General features: G+C 53.9%; 1 protein-coding gene across 6 annotated transcripts in view; it reads left to right on the forward strand.

Moving 5' to 3' along the window:
- The window catches only part of GNB1L (G protein subunit beta 1 like), a 59,306-nt gene that overhangs the window by 19,131 nt on the left and 14,411 nt on the right, over window positions 1–25,764 (forward strand). For all 6 annotated transcript variants that reach the window (XM_038575890.1, XM_038575891.1, XM_038575892.1 and 3 more), the window contains 5 exons: window positions 9,137–9,282; window positions 9,772–9,897; window positions 14,991–15,153; window positions 19,552–19,650; window positions 24,307–24,522. In XM_038575890.1, the coding sequence (XP_038431818.1) occupies window positions 9,137–9,282; window positions 9,772–9,897; window positions 14,991–15,153; window positions 19,552–19,650; window positions 24,307–24,522 (750 nt within the window). The remainder of the gene's footprint in view (window positions 1–9,136; window positions 9,283–9,771; window positions 9,898–14,990; window positions 15,154–19,551; window positions 19,651–24,306; window positions 24,523–25,764) is intronic.

Raw genomic sequence — 25,764 nt, forward strand, 5'->3', positions numbered from 1 at the left:
TGTAAAGTTGTCTGGAAACTAGTTTAAGTTCTAGCCACTGCTGCCTTGCTGCTGTGCAAGCTGGGCCTACCTTCAAGGCAATGCCCCAAGACATACTAATAAAAATGGGAAACTCATCACATACAGGTCACTTTTCCAAGGTTTTACTTGCCTTCAAAATCTGTCTGTTATTGTTCACTTTTCAGAGTTTTTAGATAATTTCTTTTTATATTTTGTCTAGAGTTTTTAGTTGCAGTCAGCCAGAGAAAGAAGCGATAGTGAACTTATTTCATCCTGGCCAGATCCAGAAGCCTGTTAATATAGATTTGATTTACATTTCTCCCTTACTCATGTTAAGCATCTTTTTATATGTTTAAGGGCCATTTTCATTTTTTGTGACTGTGAATTCATATCTTTTGCTTATTTTTCTATTTGGTCTTTAGACTTTCTTCCCTTAATTTTGAAGATTTCTGTATGTTCTAAAGATACTAAAGATATCTCTTTTGACATGTGAAAATTTAAAAATGTATTAGGTATTTTATCTTCTAATTGGTATTGTGAATGGAATTTTCTCTAACAGGTTATTGTTTGTGCATATGGAAACTATTGACTTCTCTGTTAGTTTCTTTCCCTGCTACCATACTAAGGGTTTTTTTTTTTTAATGTTTGAATCTGTTTTATTGTGGATTATATAAGGCCCTCATGTATATCATCATGCTCTCTGGAAGATAATTTAATGCTTTCTTTTCCAACTCATATGCCTTTAATTGATTTTTCTTATTTAATTGCATTGGCTTAAACCTCCAGTACAGTGTTAAATAGTAGTGTAGATATTGGGTATTCTGATCTTAGAGGAAATAACTCCAATGTTTCTTCGTAAAGTAATGTGTTGACTCCATACAGTAATTTCTTCATAAACTAAGGAGATGTGTGTGTGTGTGTGTGTGAATATTTTAATTTGAAGAAACCCGTTAGTTTCTCTTTGGTTAAGTGTTTTATTTTTCTTGTTTAAAAGACTATTTATTTTGAGAGAGAGAGAGCATGAGTGAGGGGGAATAGCAAAGGGAGAGGAAGAAGCCGACTCCCTGTTGAGCAGTGAGTCAGGTTAAGTGTTTGAATAAAAACCCAGGCACCCTGGTTAAATGTTTTCATAAAAATGGGTATTGAGAGGGGCACCTGGGTGGCTCAGTTGGTTAAGCATCTGCCTTCGGCTCAGGTCATGAGCCCAGGGTGCTGGAATTGTGCCCTGTGTCGGCCTACCTGCTCAGTGGGAAGCCTGCTTCTCCATCTCCCTCTGCCCACCCCCGCTCATGCTCTCTCTTTCAAGTAAATACATAAAATCTTAAAAAAAAAATAAACTAACCTTGCATTCCAATGATAAATTCCACTTGGTTATCATGTATTATTTCTTTGATTTGATGTTGTATTTTGTTTGCTAATATTTTATTTACTCTTTTTGTGTGATATTCATAAGTGATATTGGTCTCTTCTTTCCCTCTGATAAGAGTTTTAAATATATCTCATGAATTCTGGTTCATAGTGTTTTTCATTGTCATTTTTAAAATTCGTGGATTAAGTACTTCCTCTTTCACCTAAAATTTGTTGTTTAATAAATTACTTTAAGTTTTTGGTTGGGAGGACATTTTAGTTTTTATTTTGTTAGTTTTTTATTTAACTGCACTGTGGTCATAGAATATGTTTATATTTCTTCTTTATGAAACTCACTGATATTTTCTTTGTGACCCAATATGTAATTTTTTACACGTGTTCACATGCACTTGAGAAGAACATATAGTTTCTGTTATCAGAGAGTACAGTTCTATATAGATCCATAATATTTACCCCATGGAGTCTATCTCCTTACTTATTATTATCCACTTGGTATGACTTGTACTAAGAGTAGTAGTGTATCATGTTCTCCAATTATTGGTGAGTTTTTTCTGTGATTCCTTGCATTCCTTGTAGTTTCTGTTTTATAAAGAGGTGTTTCTGTTATTTGGTATATAGGTATTCACAACAATCATATATGCATTCTGAATTGCAGCTTCCAGTATTGCAAAGTGTCTGGATTTGTCAATTCTAATGCTTTTTGGCTAGAATTCAACTTTGCTGACATCTGTATTTCAAGCCCTGCTGTTTATTGTTTCTATTTGCCTGAAATACCTTTGTCCATCTCTTTAGCGTTTTGGAATAACTTTTTTTTTTTTTAAGATTTATTGATTTATTTATTTGAGAGAGAGTGTGTGTGTGTTTTGGAGGGAGAAGCAGAGGGAGAAGGAGAGAAGTGCCAAGTAGACTCTGTGCTGAGTGCAGAACCTGACATGGGGCTCCATCCCAGGACCCTGAGATCATGACCTGAACCAAAGCCAATCAGACATGTAATTAACTGAACCACCCAGGCACCCCCCACTGTTTTTCTTATTAACTTTATATTCCGAGTATTCTGAGTTTGGTCTTTCATCAGATATATATGTCATGAATATTTTCTTCCTGTGTATAGCCTCATTTTTTATGTCCTTAGTATCTCTTAATGAGAATTATGATTTTGAGCTTTATCCATGTGAGACTAGGGTTTATACATTTTCAGTTTTGTGAAATATAATATTCTTTTTCTTTAAGATTTATTTATCCATTCATGAGAGACACAGACTGAGAGAGGCAGAGACATAGGCAGAGGGAGAAGCAGGCTCCCTGCAGGGAGCCCAAGGCGGGACTCGATCCCAGATGTGGGATCACAACCCAAGCTGAAGGCAGGTGCCCTACGGCTGAGCCACCCAGGCGTCCCAGTTTTGTGGAATATTCTATTACATGAATTACCAATTTTATCCTATTCTGCAGTTGGTGGCCATTTGGGTTGTTTCTAGTTTTTATTAGCATGTATAATATTGCTATGAACATCTTGTGCAAATCTCTCCTTGTACATATGTGAGAATTTCTTTAGGGTGTTTATCTAATAGGGGGTTGCTGTATCATAAGGTGTGCAAACTAGTCCCAGATTGTTTTCCAAAGTGATTCTTTCAAGTTATGCTCCCTCTAGCATGGTAAACAGTTACAGTTGTCCCACACTGTAGTCAACATTTGACAGATTAATTTTTTGCTAATTTGCTAGGAGTGTAATTATATCACATTGTGGTTTTGACAGGCATTTCCAAGATTATTAATTAGGTTAAATGTCTTTTTATATGTTTATTGGCCATTTATGTTTCTTGTGAAATAACAGTTTAAGTCTTTTGCTTATTTTCTTTTTGGTGTTTGCTTTCTTATTGTATTGATCTGTATGTTCTTTATTCTAGATTTGAGTCCAGGGTGGGTTTGTCTTCCTCCCCCACTTCTAGAATGTTTTTATAATTTTAAACTTACAGAAAAGTTGCAAGTACAGCATAGTGAATACTCTTAGACCCTTTACTTACATTTATCAATTGTTAGCATTTTGCCACATTTGCTTGACCTCTCTGTATGTAGATAGAGATTGAAATTCATTTTTCTGAAACATTTGAAAACGGTGTGCAGACACCATGACATTTCACCCCTAAAACACTATCCTGGGAACAGGACATTCTTCTATGTAAAATACCACTATCTTGCCCAAGAAAATTAACAATAATTCCATATTTTAAAAAAATATTTTATTTATTTATTTAGAGAATAAGCATGAGTGGAAGGAGGGGCAGAGGGAGAGGGAGAGAGAGAATCCCAAGCAGGTTCTGTGCTGAGCTCAACACATGGCCTGATCCCATGACCCCTAGATCATGGCTTGAGCTGAAATCAAGAGTTAGACACTCAGCTGGCTGAGCCACCCAGGTGCCCCACAGTAATTCCATATTATCTGCAGTCCCTATTCAGATTTCCCCAGTTGTTTTCCCCACACCCCTTTGTGATCCTGTCAAGGTTCCTATGTTGGATCTGGTCACAATGCCTCTGTAGTCTCTCAATTTAGAACCCTCACCCTATTTTTTGTTCTTTTTTTTCTCTTGATCCTGATGTTTTTGATAAGTCTGAGCTAGTTGCCTTGTCCAGTGTCCCATAATCTGGATGTGCCTGATTGTTTTCTGCAAGTTGTTGGCACAGATGTGCAAGGATGGTGCTGTGTTTTCTGGCATCACCTCAGAAGATAAGCGATGCCAGTCTGTTTACTATTGGCGGTGCCAGCTTCAGTCTCATGGTGAAGGTGGTGACAGCCAGACATCTCCATTGTTAAGGAACATTCTTCTCTTGTGATCAGTAAATAATCTGTAGCATAGTACCTTGGCACAGTGCAAATCTCCTGTTTCCCAACAGCCTTTCACCTGGTTAGGTCCTTTTTCAAGTATGAGTGGTGACTTTTACAATCTCATGCTCTCCACTTGCAATTTTAGTTCTTTTTATTTCCTTAAAAGCACAGAACATCTTTATTTTCTATGCCCGAATGCTTTGTGTTCTAGGGTCTAGTTCTGCCTTTTGTTGTTTCTTATGGCTCTCACTCATGGTACCATAGTTCCTTTTTTGTTTCCATGAGTTCTAATTACTTGTATTTTGTAGGGCTTTCCTGGTAAATTCCTTCAGACCTGCGTAGAAGGTGGGTTCCTTATGAGAGATATTCACAGACAGAAGTTTTGGCGACTTCCTGAGGTGGTGTAGATGAGGTCTAACGCCTGAGGGCTGGCATCATTCTGGTACTTCTGGGTGTAGGTTTACTTCTGGCTCTGTCTTACACTGATCATTTAGCTCTATAGGGTCTCATCTTTATGGAGATGCTCCTATGAGATTGTCCACCGTAGCGGGGGCAGGGGAGCGGGTGCTAAGCTTTGTCTGTCATGACTAAGAGGCCTTGCCTGGGAACCAGATTTCTAGGTCACAATGTAGCAAATGCCCTCTGGCAGGTGCCAACTGGGGGCCCTGCAGACCTTACTACGTTTGACTTCCACTTAGTGTTTGGCCTCTGAAGGTTCTAAACTTTTTCTTTCCTTTTTTAAAAGATTTTTATTTATTTATTCATGAGAGACACACAGAGAGAGGCAGAGACATAGGCAGAGAGAAGCAGGCTCCCTGCGGGGAGCCCGATGCGGGACTTGATCCCAGGACCCCAGGATCACAACCTGAGCCAAAGGCAGATTCTCAACCACTGAGCCACCCAGGTGCCCCTAAACTTTTCCTTTTTGACAGCTTAGTGATATACTGATGATTTGGGGTTTTTATTTTAGTTGTTTTGTGGGCATTTCTCCTGCTAGCAAGTGGTGCCTCCCTAGTCTGTGCTGGTTTGGGAATTCTTAGGTACCTTGCGGGGCTGCTGGAGCCGTTCTGTGCTTTGGTGTGGCCCACTTACAGAGGGCCTGGGTTGCCTGTTTGAGGCATTCCCAGTGTCTTGTGCAGCCTGTCCTTGCACTCCCAGACGCATGCAGTGGGTAAAGCAGGACCCTGTGGTCTAGAGCTGGCAGAAACAATGCGTGGATGTCTCTGGGTGGTGGCTTCCCTGTTCTGGCTCACTTCTCAGTGCTCCTTGTTGATTGCGAGCTTCTTCAAGGACGAGTGGTCCCATTGCAATTAAAAGGAAAGGGTTCTGTGGCTGAGTGCATGGTGGGTGCTCAGGGCTGACTCGTGGGTTAGGCTGAGGCGCACACACACACATAGGGATCTTTGGTCTTTGGGGTCTCACTCCTCCCTTGGCCCTGCCTCATCTGCGTTTGCCAGTCCTTGGTTGTTTCCTTGCCTTCCCATGGCTGCTGTGCCTGCCTGACGTGTGTGTGCCTGGGTGGGAGGGTGAGTGCTGGGTGTAGCCTAGTCGCAGCCACGCAGGTGCCTTTCCACGGGGACCCCTGCCCGGCCACTGCTCCCCGGGACCCCCCCGCCGTGGGGATAGCCCTGAGGCCTGCCCGGCTGCCGCCTCTGAGGTGGGACGCAGGGGGGCACTGTCCTCCTCCATCCGTGGACCAAGGGCCTGAGGGGCTTTCGGGGGTTCACAGCATCCGTTGGAAAGGCTGTCAGAGTTGCGCAAATCATGTCAGATTGTCTTTCTTTTTAATTTTGAAAAGAATGTGTCTCTCTTTGACATCTCGAAAAGCAGGCAAAATTCGAAGTTGTGCTCAGTGGATTAAGTTTCATGTTCCTCTGCCCTCTGGGAGGAAAAGACGAGTGACAGAACAGGGGAAGGCGGCGGTGGCGGGCGGCGGGTACCGCGCACCGGTGTTGCACAAGGGGCTGCGGCCTCCGCTCCGGGCGGCCCGCTGCCAGGGGAGATAGGATAACGCGATTATTCTCAATTAGATTAATAAAGAATAATTAGATGTCATAAATCAAGTAATCATAGGATATTGTCATGGGAAAAATATGTAGCTCGAATTAATTAGTTTTCAAATAAAGCGTTTATTTTAATTGCTTGAAATGACGGAGCCCTTAATTGCCGATGCATCATTTTGGCCTGAACATTTTGGTTGTTGTAACAACGTGACGGGTTTGTTCCCCGCAGTTCTGGGGAAACAATAGAGGAGAACTTGATTTCATCACCTCAGACGGAGCCTTGTGCTGGTGAGGTTCTGGAAACTCCCAGCAGGCCGCAGGCAGGTGGCAAGTGCGGGCCGTGCTTCGGCGGGCACTGCCCAAGGCCCCCACGCGGCTTGTGATGTACGTGCGTGTATGCGTGCATGTGCGTGCGTGTGCATGTGAGCACGTGCCCTCTGTGCACATGCGCATGACACAGTGGGTGCATGCGTGTGTGTGCATGTGTGTGCATGTGAGCATGTGCCCTCTGTGCATGTGTGTGTCACACAGTGGGTGTGATGTCAGCACCACACCATGGGAACCTGTGTGGTAGTGGCTGGTAGGACTCTGGGGCCTGGACCATGGGAGTGGGATGCCCCCTCACTCCCCAGCCCCGAGCACTGGGGCTTTTCTGATGGGTTGTCGTGCTTTAGCAGGATTCTCCACTCACGCGTTTCTCCAGATCTGGGGTCCTGGAGCTGACCAGCTGTTCTGATGGGGCAGGCATAGCACAGACAGTCAGCAGCTTCCAAGGGCCCAGTAGGTGCTCCTCTGAACTTGTCCCAAGCCTGCTTGCCTGAGCGCAGCCCTGCAGGGTTCAGAGCCAAGGCCCAGCAGTGTCTCCTGGCAGCTCCCCCATCCTGGGCTAGAGCGGGGGCTGAGGGCCATGGAGCATTGTGGAACCAGGTCTTTGTCCATGGGAGGCTGTCCTGTGTTTGGGAAGGGTCAGTTGGTTTTTAGCCAAAGGTGAGAGAGGGTTTTAGAGTGAAAACCCTAAAAAAGAAGAAACAAATAAACAAGGACTTGGCCATTTGTAAGGCCCATTCCCGGGGTCCCCTTCCTTCTCTTTGAAACCCCTCCATGAGGCAGGACCAAGCAATAGAGCAGCTGCCTACAGTCTCATACCAGTAAAGATGAGCATCTGCCCCTTCCTAGCCCTGGCCCTGCAGGCTCTGCTCTGGATCATTAGGATCTCAGCCCAACCCTACTTCCAGCCCTCGTGTGGGCCAGGCCTCAGCTGGCCAGTGCTGGCAATGGCTGGCAATCCGCTGGGTCTCTGCAGCATTTCCTCGGCTCTGGTGGTCTCTGGACTCTCAGGTCTCTGCCTCCACTGCTGTCTGGTGACTTGGAGGCCCCTGACTTACAAGGCTCCAGCTGCCTTGACAGTGGCATTTCTTAGATGTTTTGAAACTGTTGCTCTTGTGAAGCTACTCCAGGCTCTGTTCTGGAGAGAGAAAGGGAGAGAGAGAGAAGGAAAAGGTCTGGGATAGCTTCAAGGAGGGGAGGTACAGGGCTTCGCAGTTGAGGGTGTGGCTGAAGCAGTGCCTGGACTGGTCTCCTGCTGGGGAACCCACGCCTCTCCTGCCTCTGCGCCTGTACATTTGCCTGTCCTTGGCCTGAAACCCTCTCCAACCTCCGGCATCGGCTAAGGCTCCCTCCTGCAGGAAACTATCTTCTCTGCTCCTGTTCTTTGCCCTGCCCAGTTCCTTTGGTGGCTGTGGCTGCCCCAGTGGCTGGACGGTCTCCTCCTTGCTCTGTGTCCAGGCCGGAGGCGGGCCAGTGGGGAAGTGTCTTGGGAGCCAGTGGGAAAAGCCCTCCTGGTGAACTTGCTGCAGCTCCCAGCAGCCTGCCCCTAGCCTTTCCCTCCACACCCTCAGCCTGGCCGGGGCCTGTGGGCTGACAGATGTGCCCATGGTCACTAGAGAAGGTCACTTCTAGTCCAGCAACCACCCCTGCGCCATTGCTGGGGCAGGCTCAGTGGGGACACTGCAAGGCTTCTCCTTTCAGGTGGGTGGGCCCCCCAAGACAGTTATTTGAGGAAGGGTCACTCATCTGTGGTATCAGTCCTCTTGGAGAGTGGCAAGGAGGTAACTCCATCCCTGCGCCTGTGCCCACACACCAGTGCACCAGCTATGCTGCCCCTTGGTGGCAGCATGCAAGCTTCAGGCCTGAGTGTGAGGGGCCTGGGCAGCTCACCAGACCATTACCTGCCTCAGTTTCTCCAACAGTAAATGTGGTGCTGCCTTTTCTACAGGTAGATGCACAGGCCCTCAGGATCCAGCAGGTGGTGTTTGCAGCACATGTGAGGGAGAGACTCCTCTCCAGTCTTTGGGTCCAGCTCACTCCTCCACTTCCAGGAACCCCACACACCTCTTGTCTGTCTGGAGGTTCATCCCTCAGTGTGTACTTGCTGAGCAGCTGCTGTGTGCCTGGTGCCGGTGGCCAGGCTGTGGCCCCTGTTCCCTGAGCTTACCACAGGGCCAAAGTGGACAGCATGTCCTGGCATGGCATTGTTCCGCGGCAGGGAGGAGAGGAGATGGGCCTGGGGAGGGAGGAGGGAGAGTCAGCCAGGCCCAGGGGTGGGACAGGCACTCCAGGCATGTGGACAGCCCAGGCAAGGAGAAGCCAGCCTGCATGCTGTGTGGCCAGTGGGACTCGGGGAGTCAGAGGGTGCAGCAAGCCCTGGAGGCCAGTGGTGGGCTCTCCACAGGGCACTGAGGGTGAGAGTGGCCTCAGAAGGGTGTGGGTGTCACTGTGCCCACCCAAGATGGTACAAGTTGGGGCCACAGTGATGCCATTTGGGTATAGGAGCCAATAGGCAAGGTGGAAGACAGGCTGAAGGGGGTGGGCAGTATCCAGGGAGGCTCCTCCTGCCTTCCTGAAGGATGACAGGCGGGTCACTTACATCCTTCCTTGTCCCCAGATGACTGCACCCCCGCCTAATATGGCAGCCTCCCCACTCCCACCGCCAGACCCCTGCTTTGTCCTCCGAGGTGCCCAGTCGGCGGTGCATGCGCTGCATTTCTTCGGAGGAGCCCAGGGACAGGTGCACCCACTCCTCCTCTCAGGGTGAGTAGCTACAGCCCCAACCCAATCCCAGGGGTTAGCCCAGGTGACGTTAGCGGGTGGTGGGCTGGCAATGAGCCTGTGCTCACTTGGGGATCTTAGTGACACTGGGTCATGGGGACGCTGACTTTTCAGAACTCGCTCGCCAAGCTGTCCCTTGGGCCTGGCCCCTTGGAGAAGGCAGGGAGCTCGCCCTCTCTGTGCGAGACACCATCCGGCGTACGGTGTCAGTGGCCACCGCCTGTCCCTCTCAGACTCTGCCCACGGTGCCTCCATGGCTCCTGAGGGCCCTCTGCCCGCCGTCCTTGGAAAAGGAGCACTGTGCCACTTTTACCCTCAGCTCACAGTTACGGCCGTCACCTAAACCAAAAGCTACCAGCTGAAATATCTGGTCCACCAGCTGTGTGGTTCCAGGCCAGCCCTGCAGAGCATGCTGGGAATGCCCTCCCCTGACGCCTCTTCCTGAGCTTGTGCTTACACTTGTCAGAACAGGTCCCTGAGTGGGCTGGTGCACATCTGGAGCCTGCAGACACGGAGGGCGGTCGCTACCCTGGACGGCCATGGGGGCCAGTGTGTGACCTGGCTGCAGACACTGCCCCAAGGACGCCAGCTCCTCAGGTGGGTCTTGGTGCCAGCAAGTACAATCCCAAAGGAGTTAAGTTGTGGCCTTCAGCAGGGGCCAGGAGCTTGCCAGTGGAGGCTTTCAGGGTCTCCCCCAGCTGCCGGGCAGCCCCTGCCAATGGCAGAGCAGTGTGACCTCTGCCCTTGACCCACCCACTTGACCCATCCACAGTATCTGGATATGCTGTGTGCCTGTCACTGCACCCTCTGTGACCATGGCGCTGTCCAGGCAGGTGGCCACTGAGAAGAGCTTGATGAACACAAAACAGCTCTATCTGTAGCCCCGCACCACCCGTGGCCTGAGCAGAGTCCTTCCTGGCCTGCCAGGGCTGTCCAGTGGCAAGAGCTAGGGGTCCGTGGCTGAGCTCAAGCCTTCTCCTTAGAGTAGCTGGTGTCATGACACCTGTTCTAATGGGTGGCCACCTTCCCACGAGGTGATGGGGACTGGTCACCAGGGTGGTGCAGAGCCAGAGCCTAAAGCCCACCTACCGATTGGGGCTGTGCTCCCAACGCCGAAAGCAGCCACTCCCGGGGGCACTGGGAGTGCCACACAAGAGCCCAGGTCCATGGCATTTGGCGGGGGGCCGGTGCCGGGGGAGCAGGAGATGGCAAGAGCAGGGTGGGGGCCTGGCGCTCCTGACAGAGGAAGCTGCATGGGCCAGAGCCAGGATGTGCTTGGGCTGTGAGGGGCTGGAGCCTGGGCAGCAGAGCCCAGAGGGTCTATGTTCTGGTACTGCCGCTGTGGCCTTGTCCCCCAGGCTGGGGACTCCAGGTGAGAGGTGGGCCAGGAGGCAGTAGGAGGGAGCAGGTGGGTGAGAGAATGAATTTATGTCTACCAAGTACAGGTGAAACTTTCCTGAATGCCCTCCAGAGCAGGTCTGTCTTCCTGCTATGAACTGGGAGCCTGGACATCTCGGCACCATGGTTCCCAGTCCCCAAAGGACAGGGGTCTGTCGGGACCCACCCTTCTCCAAAGCACTTCTGTGCCAGGCACGGTCCTACCACTCTGCAGGTGGCTCGCGGGTGATGGAAGGCCCAGCAGTATCCAGGAGGGTGGTAGCCCCAGACGTGTGTGCTTGTAGCACCCCAGGCTGGCCCGCAGCCCCCCGAGGGGTGGGAAGGCCCTCCCTGTGGTTGTGGACTGTCCCTGATGCTTAGAATAGATGTTGCATCCAAATACCCCACTAAACCACTTGCACTGGGGACTGCGGTTTGTAAACGTTCCTCCTGAGTTTTCAGCCGAGGCCTTAGGCTCTGTGGCGCCTCCTGCTCCTCCAGGGCCCAGGTGCCTTGGGCTGTTCTCTGGGAACTCCCAGACCTGAGTTCTGGCCCTCAGACAGCTGGCCTGATGTTGTATGGGGAGGCAAGCTGCAAGCTGCAACAGCAACCTGTGAGCGAGTGATGGTGCTTCCCTTCCCAAGCTGGACGGCACCACGGTGGCCCTGCTCCAGGCGGGGGCCCAGATTAGGGGGCTTGCAGCGCGGGCGTCGCAGGTACTTGGAGTGCCCAGGTGCGTTTACGTTGCACTAGAGGCCGTGCGCCCAGCTGTGTTTGGAAGCCAGGTCTCTCCAAAGTGGTCCTTGAGAAAGGAAGGTACGCTTTCATGTCAAGGGGAGGCTGGAGGGCAGAAAGCGGGGAGCCAGGCTGAGCGTTAGGCGCCGCCCGCATGCCCGAGGGTGCACCTGTGCCCAGTGACAGCCACCTGGGTGGGTTTGTTTTCTCTCTGTTTTATTGTGAACTGTAGCACACTTACAGAAAAGTGCGCAGAACAAGGTTGCAGACTTGTGTTATCACAGAGTGGACACCTGGGTAACCAGCCCTGACGTCTGCTCTGTTCTCGTCCTCGGGTGGCAGCCCCTCGCACCTCGTTTCTTGCTTTACCATCTGAACGTGCATCTCCAAAAAGCATAGACTTTGTTAGGTCTGTTTTTTTTTTCTTACTTAAAAAATGAGGCCATACAGACAGCTTCCTTTGTATGTGACTCCTTCCACTCAGATGTACGTTGTGAGATCCACCAGGGTACGTGTGGCTGTGACACATCGTGTGGGTTTTTTCTGTGTGCTCTCCTGCTGGATGTGTACGTATGCCAGGTTATTTATCATTCTACTGCCCGTGGAGATCTGGGTGGTCCACTTGGGGCTGGGAAACTTAAGAAGACTCCTGCCTGGGTCTCCAGGTGCCAGGTGTACCTGTGTCAGGGCCACAGGGTGTGTGCACACGTTGGGCTGCTCGGAGGGTGCCAGGCTGCCCCCGGTGCGAGGACCCCCACCCCTCCACTCTTTCTGGGGCCTGGAGGCCTCATTTGCATTCTCCTGACCACTTAATGAGCCAGCCCTCTTCTGCATTTGTGAGCCACTGGGATAAAGTCCCCTTAGATCCACATTTCTCGGGCAACCCCAGTGGCTCAGCAGTTTAGCGCTGCCTACAGCCTAGGGCATGATCCTGGAGCCCCAGGATCGAGTCCCATGTCGGGCTCTCTGCATGGAGCCTGCTTCTCCCTCTGCCTGTGTCTCTGCCTCTCTCTCTCTCTCTCTCTCTGTGTCTCTCATGAATAAATAAAATCTTTTAAAAAAAAATCCACATTTCTCTATCGGATTGACTACCGTTTTCTCATTGAGTTATTACCATTCTTTTATTATTATTATTATTATTTTTTTTTATAATTTCTTTATTCTAGACACGGTTGATATTTTTCTTTTTTCTTTTTATTTTTTTTATGGTTGATATTTTTATATCACCAGTTACTTCTCCCACAAAGTGGCTTCTGGTTCCCACTTAATGATGTGTTAATGAGCAGAAGGTAGCCATTCAAATGGGATCAAATCTGCCATCTTTCCCTTATGGCTCGTGCTTCGTGTGAAGGAGCCCAGCAACAGGCCTTGAAGACCTTCCTGCTCTCCTAGGAGCTTCTCTCTTGTTACTTTTGAGCCCACACTTCATCTGGAATGGACTGTTGGTGTGCATGAGCGTCCTTCGTTTCTGTGTGGATAGCAGTGGTCCCGTGCTTCCTGCCCTCATCTCCCCTCCAGGTTCAGTAGTGTGGGCAGCTGAGGACGTGGACGGTGCGGGAGGCTTCCTGGCAGAGGTGTTGGAGCAGCGTGCCCAGTAGCCAGAGAACCAGAGTGGTGGGGGCAAGGTCTCAGAGGTGGCTGCGGAGGTTGGGAGATTGGCTGCATCGTGCAAGCTAGTTTGTCAGTGGAGTGTGGCAGTAAATATCTTGAGGAAAATGGGAGGCAGGTTCTTCCCAGTTGGAGAATGGAGTCACTAACCTGAGAAGGAGGAAGAAGCCTCGAGGCATCAGCATGAACTTGTGGGATTTTGAAAACATATACACAAAGATAGACACAGAAATACTACTTGTTTGTGTGTATATGTTTGCGTGTGTGTGTGTGTGTGTGAGTGAGTGAGGGGTAGGTATATTGTGTGTGCGTACATTTGCATGCGTGAGTGAGGGGTGTGTGTGACATTTGTGAATGTATGCATGAGGTATGTTTGTGTGTCTGAAGTATGTTTGTGTGAACGAGATGTGTTTGCGTGTGTGAGTGTCCCCGTGTACACGTGTGTGTGTGTGTGAGAGAGAAAGGTATGTTTGTGTGAGTGTGTGTGTATTTCCTGGCTCTGCTGAGAGGGCCTGACAGCAGCGGCACCTCACAGCAATGAGCATACCAGCACCCAGATCTTGGTTTGCAAGTATCTCTCTGCACCGGAAGGACCAAGGATTCCTTGGAGAAGGGATCCTCGGTCTGGAATATCTTGCTGAGGGACACGTGTCAGAAGGACCTCTGAGCCAGCTTGAAGGGGTCCCATTGGCTAATTTGGGATGATTTGAGCATAAAAATAAATAACGAGAAATGTAGAGTACTATAGGAATACTGAAGTCCAAACTGATAGGAAGAGAAGGAGAGAGAAAAGCCCGTTCTTCCCATGGGATAGCATCTTGTAAATGTAGGAGGTGGTGGGTATGGGAGTCACCTGCCAGGGGCCGTGCAGACTAGTGGGCAGGTGGGCAGCATTGGTGTGTGACCAGGCTGAGCTGTTGGAGGGTTAGGATACAGATTAACTATTAGAGCCTTGCGTCTCTGTAAAGGTATTTTGCCTTTAATTTCGTAGTATCGAGTCAACACACTTTTCCATAATTCTGCGGGTCAGCTCCTGTCTGCCCTCCCCTTGGGTGCGGTGTGCTGTACATTTGGCACAGACTGCAGTCCATCTTGGGATCTTGATACCATGATTGTTTTCTTAGCATATACACACTAAAGGTTGTTCTGTGGGCTTGCCAAAGCCCACCACCATGTGAGTGCTACCCTGGGGCCACACAGGGCAGTCAGCCCGCTGCAGAGCCTCTGTGCCACCCCCTGTAGCCCCCCCCGTCCTCCACATGCCACCATGCTGCCCCTAGAATGTCCCACCAGTGGGATCATGCAGTAGGTGGCCTTTTGGCTCTGGTTTCCCTCACTTAGCAGATGCATCTGATATTCCTGCGGGTTGCTGCATGCGTCCCAGATTGGCCCTCCCTGTTGCTGAGTGAATTCAGCAACAGGGAGGATGTATCACATGTGGATGTATCACAATTAATTTCCCAACCTCCTACCAAAGGGTCGTGTCCAGTTTGGTTTGGACAGCTAGGAACAAAGCTGCTATAAACATTTCTGTACAGGCTTTGGTGTGAATATAGGTTTTGAATTCACTCGGGAAAATTCATGAGGGTGGGATGGCTGGGTTGTCACAGTTAATTCACGAACTGGGAGGGAAGAGGACGAGCTCACACTTTGGCAGCATGGGGAGAGGCAGGAAGGGCAGGGGAGGCTGGTCATGGGGTACATGTCCTGAAGCTCCCTGGGCCTTGGTTGGCTGTGCACCCTTGGGATGGTCCATGAATGTGCCAGGCATCAGGCGTCTTGGATGCAAAGCCTTTCCTCGGCTGAGGTGCCCCAGCCAGATAATTTATGCCATCTGGGTCCTTCTCTGGAAGGTGTCCCCTGCCTGCCTTTGGCATCAGGCTGGCCCCGGCATGCCAGCACTTGTTCAGGTGGGGCACCCAGTTGGCTCACCTGGAGGGTTCACGGCCTGTCTCCTCTTGATTTGGCAGTCAGGGCCGGGACCTGAAGCTGTGCCTGTGGGACCTGGCAGAGGGCAGAAACACCGTTGTGGACTCTGTGCCACTGGAGAGTATGGGCTTCTGCAGGAGCTCCATCCTGGCTGGGGGTCAGGAGCGCTGGATGCTGGCTATGCCGGGGAGAGGCAATGATGAGGTGAGTGCCTGCCCACATGGTGCCTGGCTCCTCGAGCTGCTTGCACTTGGTTCCCCTAGATGGGCATGTTCGTCCTTAGCATCTGTTACAGGAACACTCTGCCTACCACAAGACCCCAGAGTGGCAGGTCTGGGTCTGTCTACTGGATTGCAGCTCCAAGGGCCTTGGCCTGGCCACCTGTGGGGTGCCTGGTGGTGAGAGTCAGGAAAGGAGGCCCCAGCCCCCAGTACCACCCAGCATGAGGCTCGAGGCCATCAGGAGTCCAGGGGGAAAGACTGCCCAGAAAGGCTCTCAGAGGACTTAGGAGCAGGCATAAGGGAGAGAAATTGAGGCCCTGTGGAAGTCTGGGCATCAGAGCCAGCACAGCAGGGGAGGGTAGCCTTTTGGGGAGCTGAACTGGGTCCTGGCGAGAGAGGCTTTGGTCGGACCTGGAATGCTGAGGATAGAGGCTGGCACTGGGGTGGTAAGTACAGTACATAGGGCACAGGTGAGTGACTCAGGGAATGAGGCTCCATGTGGGTGTGATGGAGCCTCCGAGGTGACCGTCAGATGGAGCTCAGGCCAGAACAGCCAGCGGTAGTTGGTGATGGGGATCTGGTCAGGCTGGGCAGCTTGTCCGTGCTTCCAGAGGCAGCAGAGCAGAGTCCACCAAGGGGAGCAGTGCCCAGGACATGGGAACAGATGGTAGGAAGCAAGGGTGGACAGTAAGGTAAAGGATGAGGGTGTGGCTGGAGGTGCCCGCTGGTGGGGAGCTGAAGGGAAACCAAGAAGAAACCAGGAGCAGGGATCGGACAGGCCTGGTGAGTGTGGGGGCGCAGCCAAGTGGTGGGGACCCTGGGGCTCTGAGTGTGGGGCGGGGAGGGCTGTGGGTGTGCACATGTGGGGGGGACAGGGAGCCTCCTGTCTGCTGCCCACCCCCACGTCTCCTTGTGTCCCCTGCTGGCCCCAAGAGGCTGTGCAGCAGGCGGCGCCGGGCAGGGACACGGGGTTCCGTGCACGCGGTGAGGTTTGGCCCCTACCCAAGAAGACTCGTTTGTCTTAAAGCAGATTTAGTTCATAAATAATGAGATAGGAACAGGCATTTATTTGTTCATGATTGCGTTTAAATCACCAATTAGGAGCTACATACACTTTTCTTGCCAATTTGCCAAAAACCTGTTAAAAGTTTTATTAATGTGAAAAGAGAGGGTGTGCTTCCTCCCGGACCGCTGGGGCCAGGCAGTGGCAAGCCTTGCTCCTGCGCTGCACATCACGGAGCCCAGCCCGGGGCTGAGCCAGTCCTTCCTCCTGAGGTGGGGATGCCATGGGCTGTCCTCTTCCCGGCCAGCCCAGGCCTTCCCGGCTGCCTGTCACTTCCCAGGGCCTGGCCCCTGACACCCCACATGTGCTGCGCGAGGTTGTTTTTAACTGACTTGCCGGCCCCACTCGCCAGTGCAGTGCAGTGCTTTTCAGGAGCAGCCAGTCCGAGGACCTCGTATAAATTGGGAAAATGGTGGTTTTTCATGTTCCCGCCTGGAATGTGCCTGGACTGAATCTGCTTGGAAAAGCATCTCTGGCCTGTGCCCAGACAATGCCCGGGGACGACATGCTCCCACCCCACTGGGTGGCCACACTTGCCCAAACCAAACATTTTACCTTCTGGAAACAAAAGTTGCAGTTGAGTGCCAGATGGAAATCACACTGGTGTCTGGAGGAGGCTCTGAGCACAGGCGTCCAGGCCCTTGGCCAGAGCCCAGAGCAACACCTCGGGCTCACAGAGGCCCCTGGGCTTGCCCTGGTCCTTGCACCCAGGATGTGGCTGTGGGTGCCGCCACTCATGCTTCCTCCCCATAGTGTCTTGCTCAGGGTTTAGGGCTGTCCCGGCTTTCCCCTTCTTTTCTCAGAGCAGACTTGCAGGGTGACTCACCCCTACCCGATCCCCTGGCCTTCACACCCCTCCTCACTGCCACCAGAGGGATCTTCCTGGGCCCACAGATTGGGAGAGGCCATCCCTTACTGTACCTGTGCGCCCTTGTGCCAGGCCATCCAGGGTGTGGTCTGTGCAGGCTGTGTGTCCTCCCACAGGGGGTGTCTGTCTCCCCACCAGCACACGTAGTTACTCAGGGTGGCTTATCCCCTCATCCCTCAACCAACATCTTTTTTTTTTAAGACACTTAAAAAAAAGCTGTGAGGGGAGGGGCAGAGGGGGAGGGGGAGAGAGAATCCTAAGCAGGCTCCACGCCCAGCACAGAGCCCGACATAGGGCTGTCTCACGACCCTGAGATCATGACCTGAGCCCAAAACAAGAGTCGGCTGCTTAGGCAACTGAGCCACCCAGACGCCCCCACCCAGTCAGCATCTTAAAACAAACCCATCCTCCTGATGTGACAAAAAGAACCAATCTCATTTTCAGAAGTCTAGTGGTAGAGCAGTGCAGAAGGTAGGAAATCAAGTGTCCTGCTCCCCGGCAGTTCGATCGTGGCCATGCAGACCGTCCCGTCACAGCACAGATGTGGGTCGGCTACGTGGGCTCTAAAGCAGCAGAGGCATAGACCGTCCACACAGCTGACAGCGTGCTGCTTTGCGCTCGCACAGGGCTAGGTGCCCAAGTGTCCTCACTGCAGGGAGTATTTCTTTCTCTGTCCCGTGGAGCACCAGGCCTCTGGGTGAGCAGGCCCTGGCCGGGGCTCACAGGCTTCCTGCAGCGTCCACAGCCGGCTCTCAAGCCACAAGCCCGTAACTCAGTCGCTAGTCCTCACTGCCAAGGACCCAAGGGCTCCAAAAGCCCACTCTCCCTTCTCCTGGGTTTTCCCCTTACTTCTGGGCCATACTTAGGTACCACTGTGTCTTGGTCATCATGTGACTTCTCTCTTGTGTTTCTCTTTGTTTTGTCAGAGCTTCTCCTTGAGCATCTTTGCTGTTCAGGGGCTCCTTCTCGCAGCCTCTTGTTTCATGACAGTAATAACCACACACATCACTTAGGGTCTTTTCTGTCTCCTTTGTGGGCAGCGAGGGCTGTGGTGGCCAGCATGGACACTGATCCTGCAGGCCCAGCAGATGGTGGGGGAGCCTATGTGCAGGTGTGTACATAGGTGTGCCTGTTTGTACGCACGTGTGTGCACTCTGCTGTGAGCCCCTCCTCTATGCCAGGATACCTTGTCAGCCTCTGGTGAGAGTCCTGCTTCCCCCACGCAGGCCCGTAGCTGAGAGTGCCAGGCTGTGCCTCTGGCTTTCCACCCTGCCTTCAGTGTGCCCTCAGACAGACCCACCGTGCAGGTAGCCGATCTGGAACTCACACTCAGGGCTTAATCTCAGGCCTTGGGCTGGTTCTCTCATGTGGGCTATGAGGGCAGCCTGGCTCAGACCCACATGCCTCCGGTTTACTGGGCGTCAGACAGCATGCCACCTGTCCCTTTAACGCCCCCAACCCCTCTGCACCTCAGACTCTTCATCTGCAGACCAAAGAATGTCCTCTTGTTGGCAAGGGATGATGTGTGGCTCCACGATGGCTGCACGTTGTTGTGACGTTATCAGTACAGCCCCTCTCGCCAGTTTCAAGGGGAGCCTCCCCAACGTGAAGCAGTAGCCCTGCCTCGCTCGGGATCCCCTCCACCTCCAAGTACCACAGGAGGGGGCGCCCTTGTCCCTGCTTGGTGGATGAGGGAGATGAAGCACTGGGGATGCAGATGCCCACTTCTCATGGCTGCAGCTGTCCCCTGCAGATGGCGTGGGGAAGAGGTGGACAGGCCTGAGTGTGACCTGGCTACGTGCACCAGAAAGGCACATCTTCCAGCCTAGGTGCTGGAGGGCTTGCCCCTGCATTCAGGTGACACAAAACACCACCGTGGTGCCCAGGAGAGAGGTGCCCAGTAGAGAGGTGCCCAGTAGAGAGGTGCCCAGTAGAGAGGTGCAGGGTGCTGGGAACGGCCTGGCCCCAAACAACTCTGTGCACACCGGGTTCATTTCCTAGTCTTGCTGCCGGTCCCCCAGTATTCCCTGTGCACCTCTGTAAACCATTTGATGTGCCTGAGATGGTTCAGAGCTGTTCACATGCAAACCCACATCAGGAGAGAGGAGGAGGCAGAGATAAGGAGGATGGGCAAACTGAGTCAGTGCCAAGCAAGCCTCCTGCTCAGTGGAGAGGTGAAATCGGGAGAGGCTGGAGGCGGCTGCCAGGTGGTGATGCTGGTTAGAGGGACACGCCGGTCACCCAGAAATGACGTGTGAGTTTCACAACGCCCAGCAGCGCCGGGGCCCACGAGCCCGTGCGGCCTAATTAGGAGGCTCGGCTCCCAGGTTCCTGCGGGCAGCAGACAGAAACTCGCAGCAGCCTTGGCTAATCGCCTTAAAAGTCTCTTGTTTGTATAGCACAGGCTCGACTTGGCGCCGGCCCAAATCAACTTGTTTTCTTACTGTCAGGTTCAGATTCTGGAGATGCCATCCAAGACGTCAGTGTGCACCCTGAAGCCCGAGGCAGATGCCAAGCCGGGCATGCCCATGTGCCTGGAGCTGTGGCAGGTAAGGCCCAGCGCACGCCAACCACGCCCTGCCAGCCACACCTTCCAGGCCGTGAATCATGCCCCATTCAGGACTCGGTTTATCGTCACAGCAAAGGACACTTAGCGCCCTGGGAGTCCCTGCGCCTGCTGCCCTCCTGCTCCCGCTGCCGCTCCTGCAGACTGCCAGGGCAGGCCCGGTTTCTGCTGACCTCCGCGGGGCGCCCCCTGCCCGAGCCGAGCCGCGCGGAGGGACGACCGGGTCAGCCGAGCAGCGCCCCACCGAGGGCGTCCTGCTCGGCAGTGAGCGGCCCGCGGCCTGCAGCCGTGCGCGGGGCTGGCCAGGGGGGAAGTGCTGACTAACCCGGCAAGCCTGCCTGGGCCCCGCGTTGCTTGGGATTACTTTTTGTTACTTCTTTGCCGCAGAGGCAGGAGTGGGCTTAACATGCGGACTTTCCCTGTGGCCGCACTTGGCATTTCTGAGTCCCAGCCATTTCCCCCTCTAGTCTATTCTTTCTGATTAGAGAGGGTCGGAGGGCATCTCCTGGGGCTGGCAGCTGAAGCCAGGGACCGCGGAGTGGGTCGCATGCCTGAGCCCTGGCAGGATGGGTTTCGGCTCTGAGACCAAGAGTGAGACCTTGAGAGGGGTCCTCCTGGGCCTGCCCACCTGCCTCTATTACAAGCCCCGTCCCTCCTCAAGGCACAGCCCCCTCCCTGCCACCCGAGTCAGCAATGCTCCAAGTGTACCTTTCTGTGTCTCAGGGCTGCTCGTATTTGGGGCAGCAAAGCCAATGGTCTGGGGTGTGCACCTGGGAAGAAGCCCAGGCAGTGTCTCTGCTGGGCAGAAACCGTGGTGGCTAGGTCATTGACCAGTGCCTGCCTTGGGGAGTGCTGCTCATAGACGTCTTCCCAGCTCTGTGCAGTTCAGCAGCACCTTCTGGAAGCCGCGCTGAGCTGCCTGAGATCAGGAGGAGGGGATCCTGCCGCACTGCTGGTTTGAGCTTTACACAAGATGGGCTTGGCACTTTAGAGATGTCTGTGAGACCAACAGCACCCACAGGGCCAGGCACCCTAGAGACCTTGCCCCACGCTTTTTGTCCCTCCAGGGACCTGCACCTTCTTGCCATTGGTTCCCCTACTGCAGCTTCTTAACCATTGGAGTTTGTTTCTAATTGGAAATCTCTGATGAGCTGCTCCTGTGGTGTCCTGCCGCTGCAGCACGTCCCAGAGAGGAGCCCACAGGGAGCTGAGCTGGGGGGGCTCCAGGAGGCTTGCCTGAATGACGTGCTTCTGGCACCTGCAGGTTTGCGGTGGGGAACGCCCCGAGGCCATGACGCCTGGGGTTGTGGTGTGGCACTCACACTCCCGGGCAGGGCATTACGGCTGCATCCGCTCACACTCTGCTCCCTGGAAACACTGTCATTGCGTAATCATGTAAAAATTCCAGCAGAAAAATGTGTAGAAATGGGATGTACAAACTTGTTAAGGTAATTAATACAGTTGACAGAAGGACAAATCGAGTTTTTGTTAGTTGATACAGATCCAACGCAAAGCATTCTGTTAAAAAAAAAAGTTGACATTAATTTGAAATGTCCTTTTTTTCTCTCCAAACCTGAAGGTCCGGGTTGTAATTTATTAATCTGAGTGTGGCAGAGGAGCCTGACAATTCTCAGTGAAACATTCAGATGTATTCTCTTTTTTTAGAGTTTGAGAGCGTGCGCGCGAGCACATACATGCACACACACGAGTAGGGGTAGGTAGGGCAGAGGGAGAAGCAGACTCCCCGCTCATCGGGGAGCTCCACACAGGGCTCAATCCCAGGACCCCGGGAGCACGGCCTGACCCGAAGGCAGGCAGACACTTAACCACCGAGCCACCCAGGTGCCTCATATTCCTGTTTTGCTCTTCCAGGCAGCTGACTTGTAAAGGTCAGGAATATGTCTCACAGCAGCCCTGAGTGCAGGCTCCAGACCCTGGGCCTTGGGTCCCCTCTAGTGAGCTGGGCAATCCCCACAGGGCTGGTCCCAGGAGGTGCTGTAGGCGGGGCCTGCCTGCCAAAGTCCCTGCCAGCGCGCCCAGAGACAGGAGAGGACACAAAGTCCTTGTGGCAACTTCAGATCCTCACCCCATGGATTAGCCTATCACCAAAGGCCTAAGGCCATGAGACCGCTGCTCTGCCTATGCTGTCACTGGGGGCCACGGGCCACAGCACAGGGTGGGCAGCAGCCATCAGGGCTGGAGCTCAGGAGTTGGTCACCCTTGGCAACCGAGATGAGCCCTGCATGTCAGTCTGACTCCTGATTCAGTCACCCTGTGACACTTGGATAGGTGATGAGTAGCATGCAGCTGAGGTGCTCAGAACCCAGAGACCAGAGGCATCATGTGGACCCGGGCTACAGAGACAGACCAAAACCAATGTGCTGGTACTGGGAGGAGCCCCAGATGAGGGAGAATGTGCCCAGGGGATCAGAGGAGCAGGGCCCTGGGGGCAGAGGGTGAGAGGGAGGCTGGGTGGAGACAGGGTAGGTGGGAGGCAGGCCACAAGACAGATCACTGTCCTGGGGGAACAGACCCAAGTGGGTCCTAGGCGGGTTCCTCAGAGCTAGCCTCCAGGGTGGGCTCCAGCAGGTCTGCCCTAGGGGGTTGGCATGGGTTTCTGGTCCGCATGTAGACAGCGCATCAGGCTATTCTCAACTGGCTCCCACCATCCCAGGTCCGGGTCATGGCAGGAGGCCTTTTCTGGAGAGGCACAGCTGTCTGGAAGGAGGTGCTTGAGCAGAGGTGCTGACCACTTTTAAAACACCCTGTACATCTCTGGAGAAAAGCAATATAAATCATTTTATACCACAACACTAATTTCCAATTGGGTGACTTGAAAGATACCAAAGCGGAGCTCTTCCCCATTACAGAACTAGAGAGACCTCAGAGAAAGGTACCGACACTCATGGCTTCGCACGGGAGGCCAGATGGAGGCAGTGACCACGCTCCACTGCTCTCAACCTTGGTCCCTCCAGGGCAGGCACCACCAGCACTGGGCACACACAGGACCCATATCCTGACTGCTTGCCCCGTCGGGCCCCCTGGAGAGGCCCCAAGGATGGGCACAGGCAGCCACAGGCCAAGTGAAGCTAAGGAGCCTTTCTTTGTATGAACATGTAGTATCCTCAGAAAAAGTCTAGCTAGCAGACTAGCTCTGGCCTGGGAGGCTTCGCTGTGCTGTGGGCAGGTCTTCGTGGCTGTGTCCTTGCCATCCCCTGGCACCTCCACCTCCTTCTGATCAAAGTGCTGGTCTGCATCAGGCTTCCCCCGGCTCCCATCACTAACCAGGGCCCCGGTGACGTACACCACACCCTAAAGCCTCAGTTTCCCCTTCTGATGCACAGAGAGAGCCCTGCTTCCGTGTGTAGAGGGAGTAGTATCCACTCATGAGACACAGGCCCTGTGACTTCTGGCTAAACCCTGTCACCTTGCTTAGCTGAGCAGAGGTTCTCTCTGGGCGCTCTTGAATGTTGTGGAGAGGCACTCCGTGTGATGTGCACTACGTCTGGGCCCGGAGCCCCTCTGGGCAGATGGAAGCACCCACACAGTTCCTAAACAGGAGCTCCAGCAGGTGGGCAAGGAGAGCCTCCATGGTGCTGTGGCTCCTGTCAGCCCACGACCAGTGAGGCCCAGGCACTCTGCGCAGCGCCAGCCTGGCCGCCAGCAGGGGACTGTCCTGGGAGTTGCAGGTGACCTGGGAGATAGCCTCAATGACCAGCTCCCCCACCCCAGGACCCCATTCTTACCATTGACCATCCAGGGCTGGGGTCCAGGCCCAGAGTTCCCCGAGGCTCTTGGAAAATCCACTGGGGAGGGGATGTGCTTAGTTATTTCTGACACTTGAGTGACACAAACCCCAGGCAGCTCAGCAGGAAATGCAGAGAGGAGTGAAGAGCAAAAGGTATCAGCTGGCCTGTGCTTTGCCCCCGAAGCAGCCTGGGTCGCTGTCCCAGAGACCGGGCACCAAGCGTGGGGCTGCCGCTCTCGGTGCCGGGGTGACAGGGGATCTCGCGGCGCTCCCCTGGAGTGGTTGCTGGGGCTAGATAAACGAGGCGTCTGTCCCGGGTGCCCAGCCCTCTGACCCGCGTCCTCATTCATCACAATAGCTCAGGGCCGGCGGAGCTCGGCTCACACCAGTCAGCGCCCTGGCGACTCACCAGGCCTGGGGGGGTGGGGGGCTTCCGCGGCGACATTGACAAAGCACAGAAAGTTCATTTTTCATTGAGATGGAGCTCGCGATTTCCTTTGGCTGGCAGTTCTAGACAGGTGACCGGCCTCACGAAGGGGTGGCCGCAAGTCTCAGCCTGCAGGAGGGAGGCAGGAAGACGCAGCAGCACCCGGCCGGGTGAGCAGGGGCACGGCAGCGGGAGGCGGGGCGCCGCGCTGGGCGACCTCGGGCCCTGTGCCCTGCAGCCTCGGTCCTCGGAGCCCCCCAACAGCGGCCCGTGCCAGCCCGGCAGCGCTGGCGTCTGCAATCCGGGGAGGGGGGCACGCAGAGCCTCCGAACTGTTACCGCCCCTGGAGGACACGGGGCCCGGCTCCCCAGCCAGGCCACTCCGCTGGCCCCCTCTCTGGAGCCCCTTCTCCCCGCGAACGTACCAGGAACCTTTGGGAGCTGACTGCTGCGCTGTCCCCGCAGGCCGACTCCAGTCCCCGCCCACTCCTCCTGGCCGGCTATGAGGACGGATCGGTGGCCCTGTGGGACGTCTCTGAGCGGAAGGTGTGCAGCCGCGTCGCCTGCCACACGGAGCCCGTCATGGGCTTTGACTTTGACTCCCAGAAGGCCAGGGGCGTCTCGGGCTCCGCGGAGAAGGCGCTGGCTGTCTGGAGCCTGGATGAGCAGCAGGCCCTGCAGGTCAGTGCGCCAGACCCGAGGTGTCATTTATCCTGCTTTGCACTAACAGTCTGATAGGCTGAAACAATATTTAGGCATGAAGAGGAGTTGTTGCAGATCCCTGGCTAATTAATCACTGCGAGGCGGGGTGCAGGCCAGCCTGTCCGCAGGGCCGGCGCAGGAAGAAGGGGGCGTGGGCGTTTGTGAACCGTTCACATGGTTTGGGTTTCTCTCAGACCTTGGGTTAACAGCAGTCACGTCTTGTCCATCTAGAGAAAAGGCATGTAAAGTCCGGGAGTAGGCAAGTCCATTTGCAAAAACTCAGAGGAATTCGGTCAGTAAGGAACTGATTAATCAACCAAAACCAACCCAGTGTGGAGAAATCCACGGAGTCACGCCCCCGGGGCAGTGTGCAAGCCAACCCCCGGGAAGCGGTTCCTCACTGCCAGCCACAATGGGGAAGGGGTGTGAGGCCTCGGGGCGGAGCTGGGCGTTGCGGAAACCCTTCCCATAAGCTCTCCATGGACTTTCCCACATGGCTCGCGGAGCACTTGGGGGCCAGGTCTGGGCCTGTGGCTGGTGCTCAGCATGCACTGGCCCAGCCTGCACCCTCAGCCCTGTCTGGGGCCTGGCGGGAGGACTTGGGGGGTGGGGAGCCTCCTGTCCAGGCCTCACACTAGTGCAGGTACCAGGGGATGAGATGTGCTGTGCCTCTTGGCCCCGGGAGGGTGGCCTGGGTGCATTCCAGTGTCTTGTGGTGGCCAAGGAGTCCCCATTAACCAGGAAGCCTTGGAAGGCTGAGACTTGGCCACTTGGCTGGCGAGTAGAAGCTACTGTAAACCCAGGTCTGGTGGGGGAACTGTTCCCTACTGCGAGACGTGTGGCCGTGGGGGAGATTGCCAGCAGAAGCAGCAGCAGGCTGGCCTCCTGGCCTCACCTGGACGCTCAGCGCTGGAGTCCTGGAGGACAGGACTGCCCTCCTCTGCAGGAGCTGTGGTGGGGACAGGAGGCTGAGGAAGAAGGGGTCTCCCCTCACCAGGTGGTAAAGCCTGGTCGCCTAGCCTGGCAAGCCTGCCTCACTTCACCCTCCAGCCTGGGCCCGCACAGCCAGAGGAAGAAGCCCTGGGTAGGCACATGGGTTGGAGAGGGGAGGAGCCGGCCCCAGAGAAAATCAGGGCACGCTGCGGTGCCTAGCAGGGATGCAGCATCGCCACCAGGTCATCCCGCAAGAGGGACAGAATGAGGACAGCTGGGGCAGACGTT

Source organism: Canis lupus, chromosome 26 (genome assembly GCF_011100685.1).
Source record: "Canis lupus familiaris isolate Mischka breed German Shepherd chromosome 26, alternate assembly UU_Cfam_GSD_1.0, whole genome shotgun sequence".
Taxonomy (NCBI): domain Eukaryota; kingdom Metazoa; phylum Chordata; class Mammalia; order Carnivora; family Canidae; genus Canis; species Canis lupus.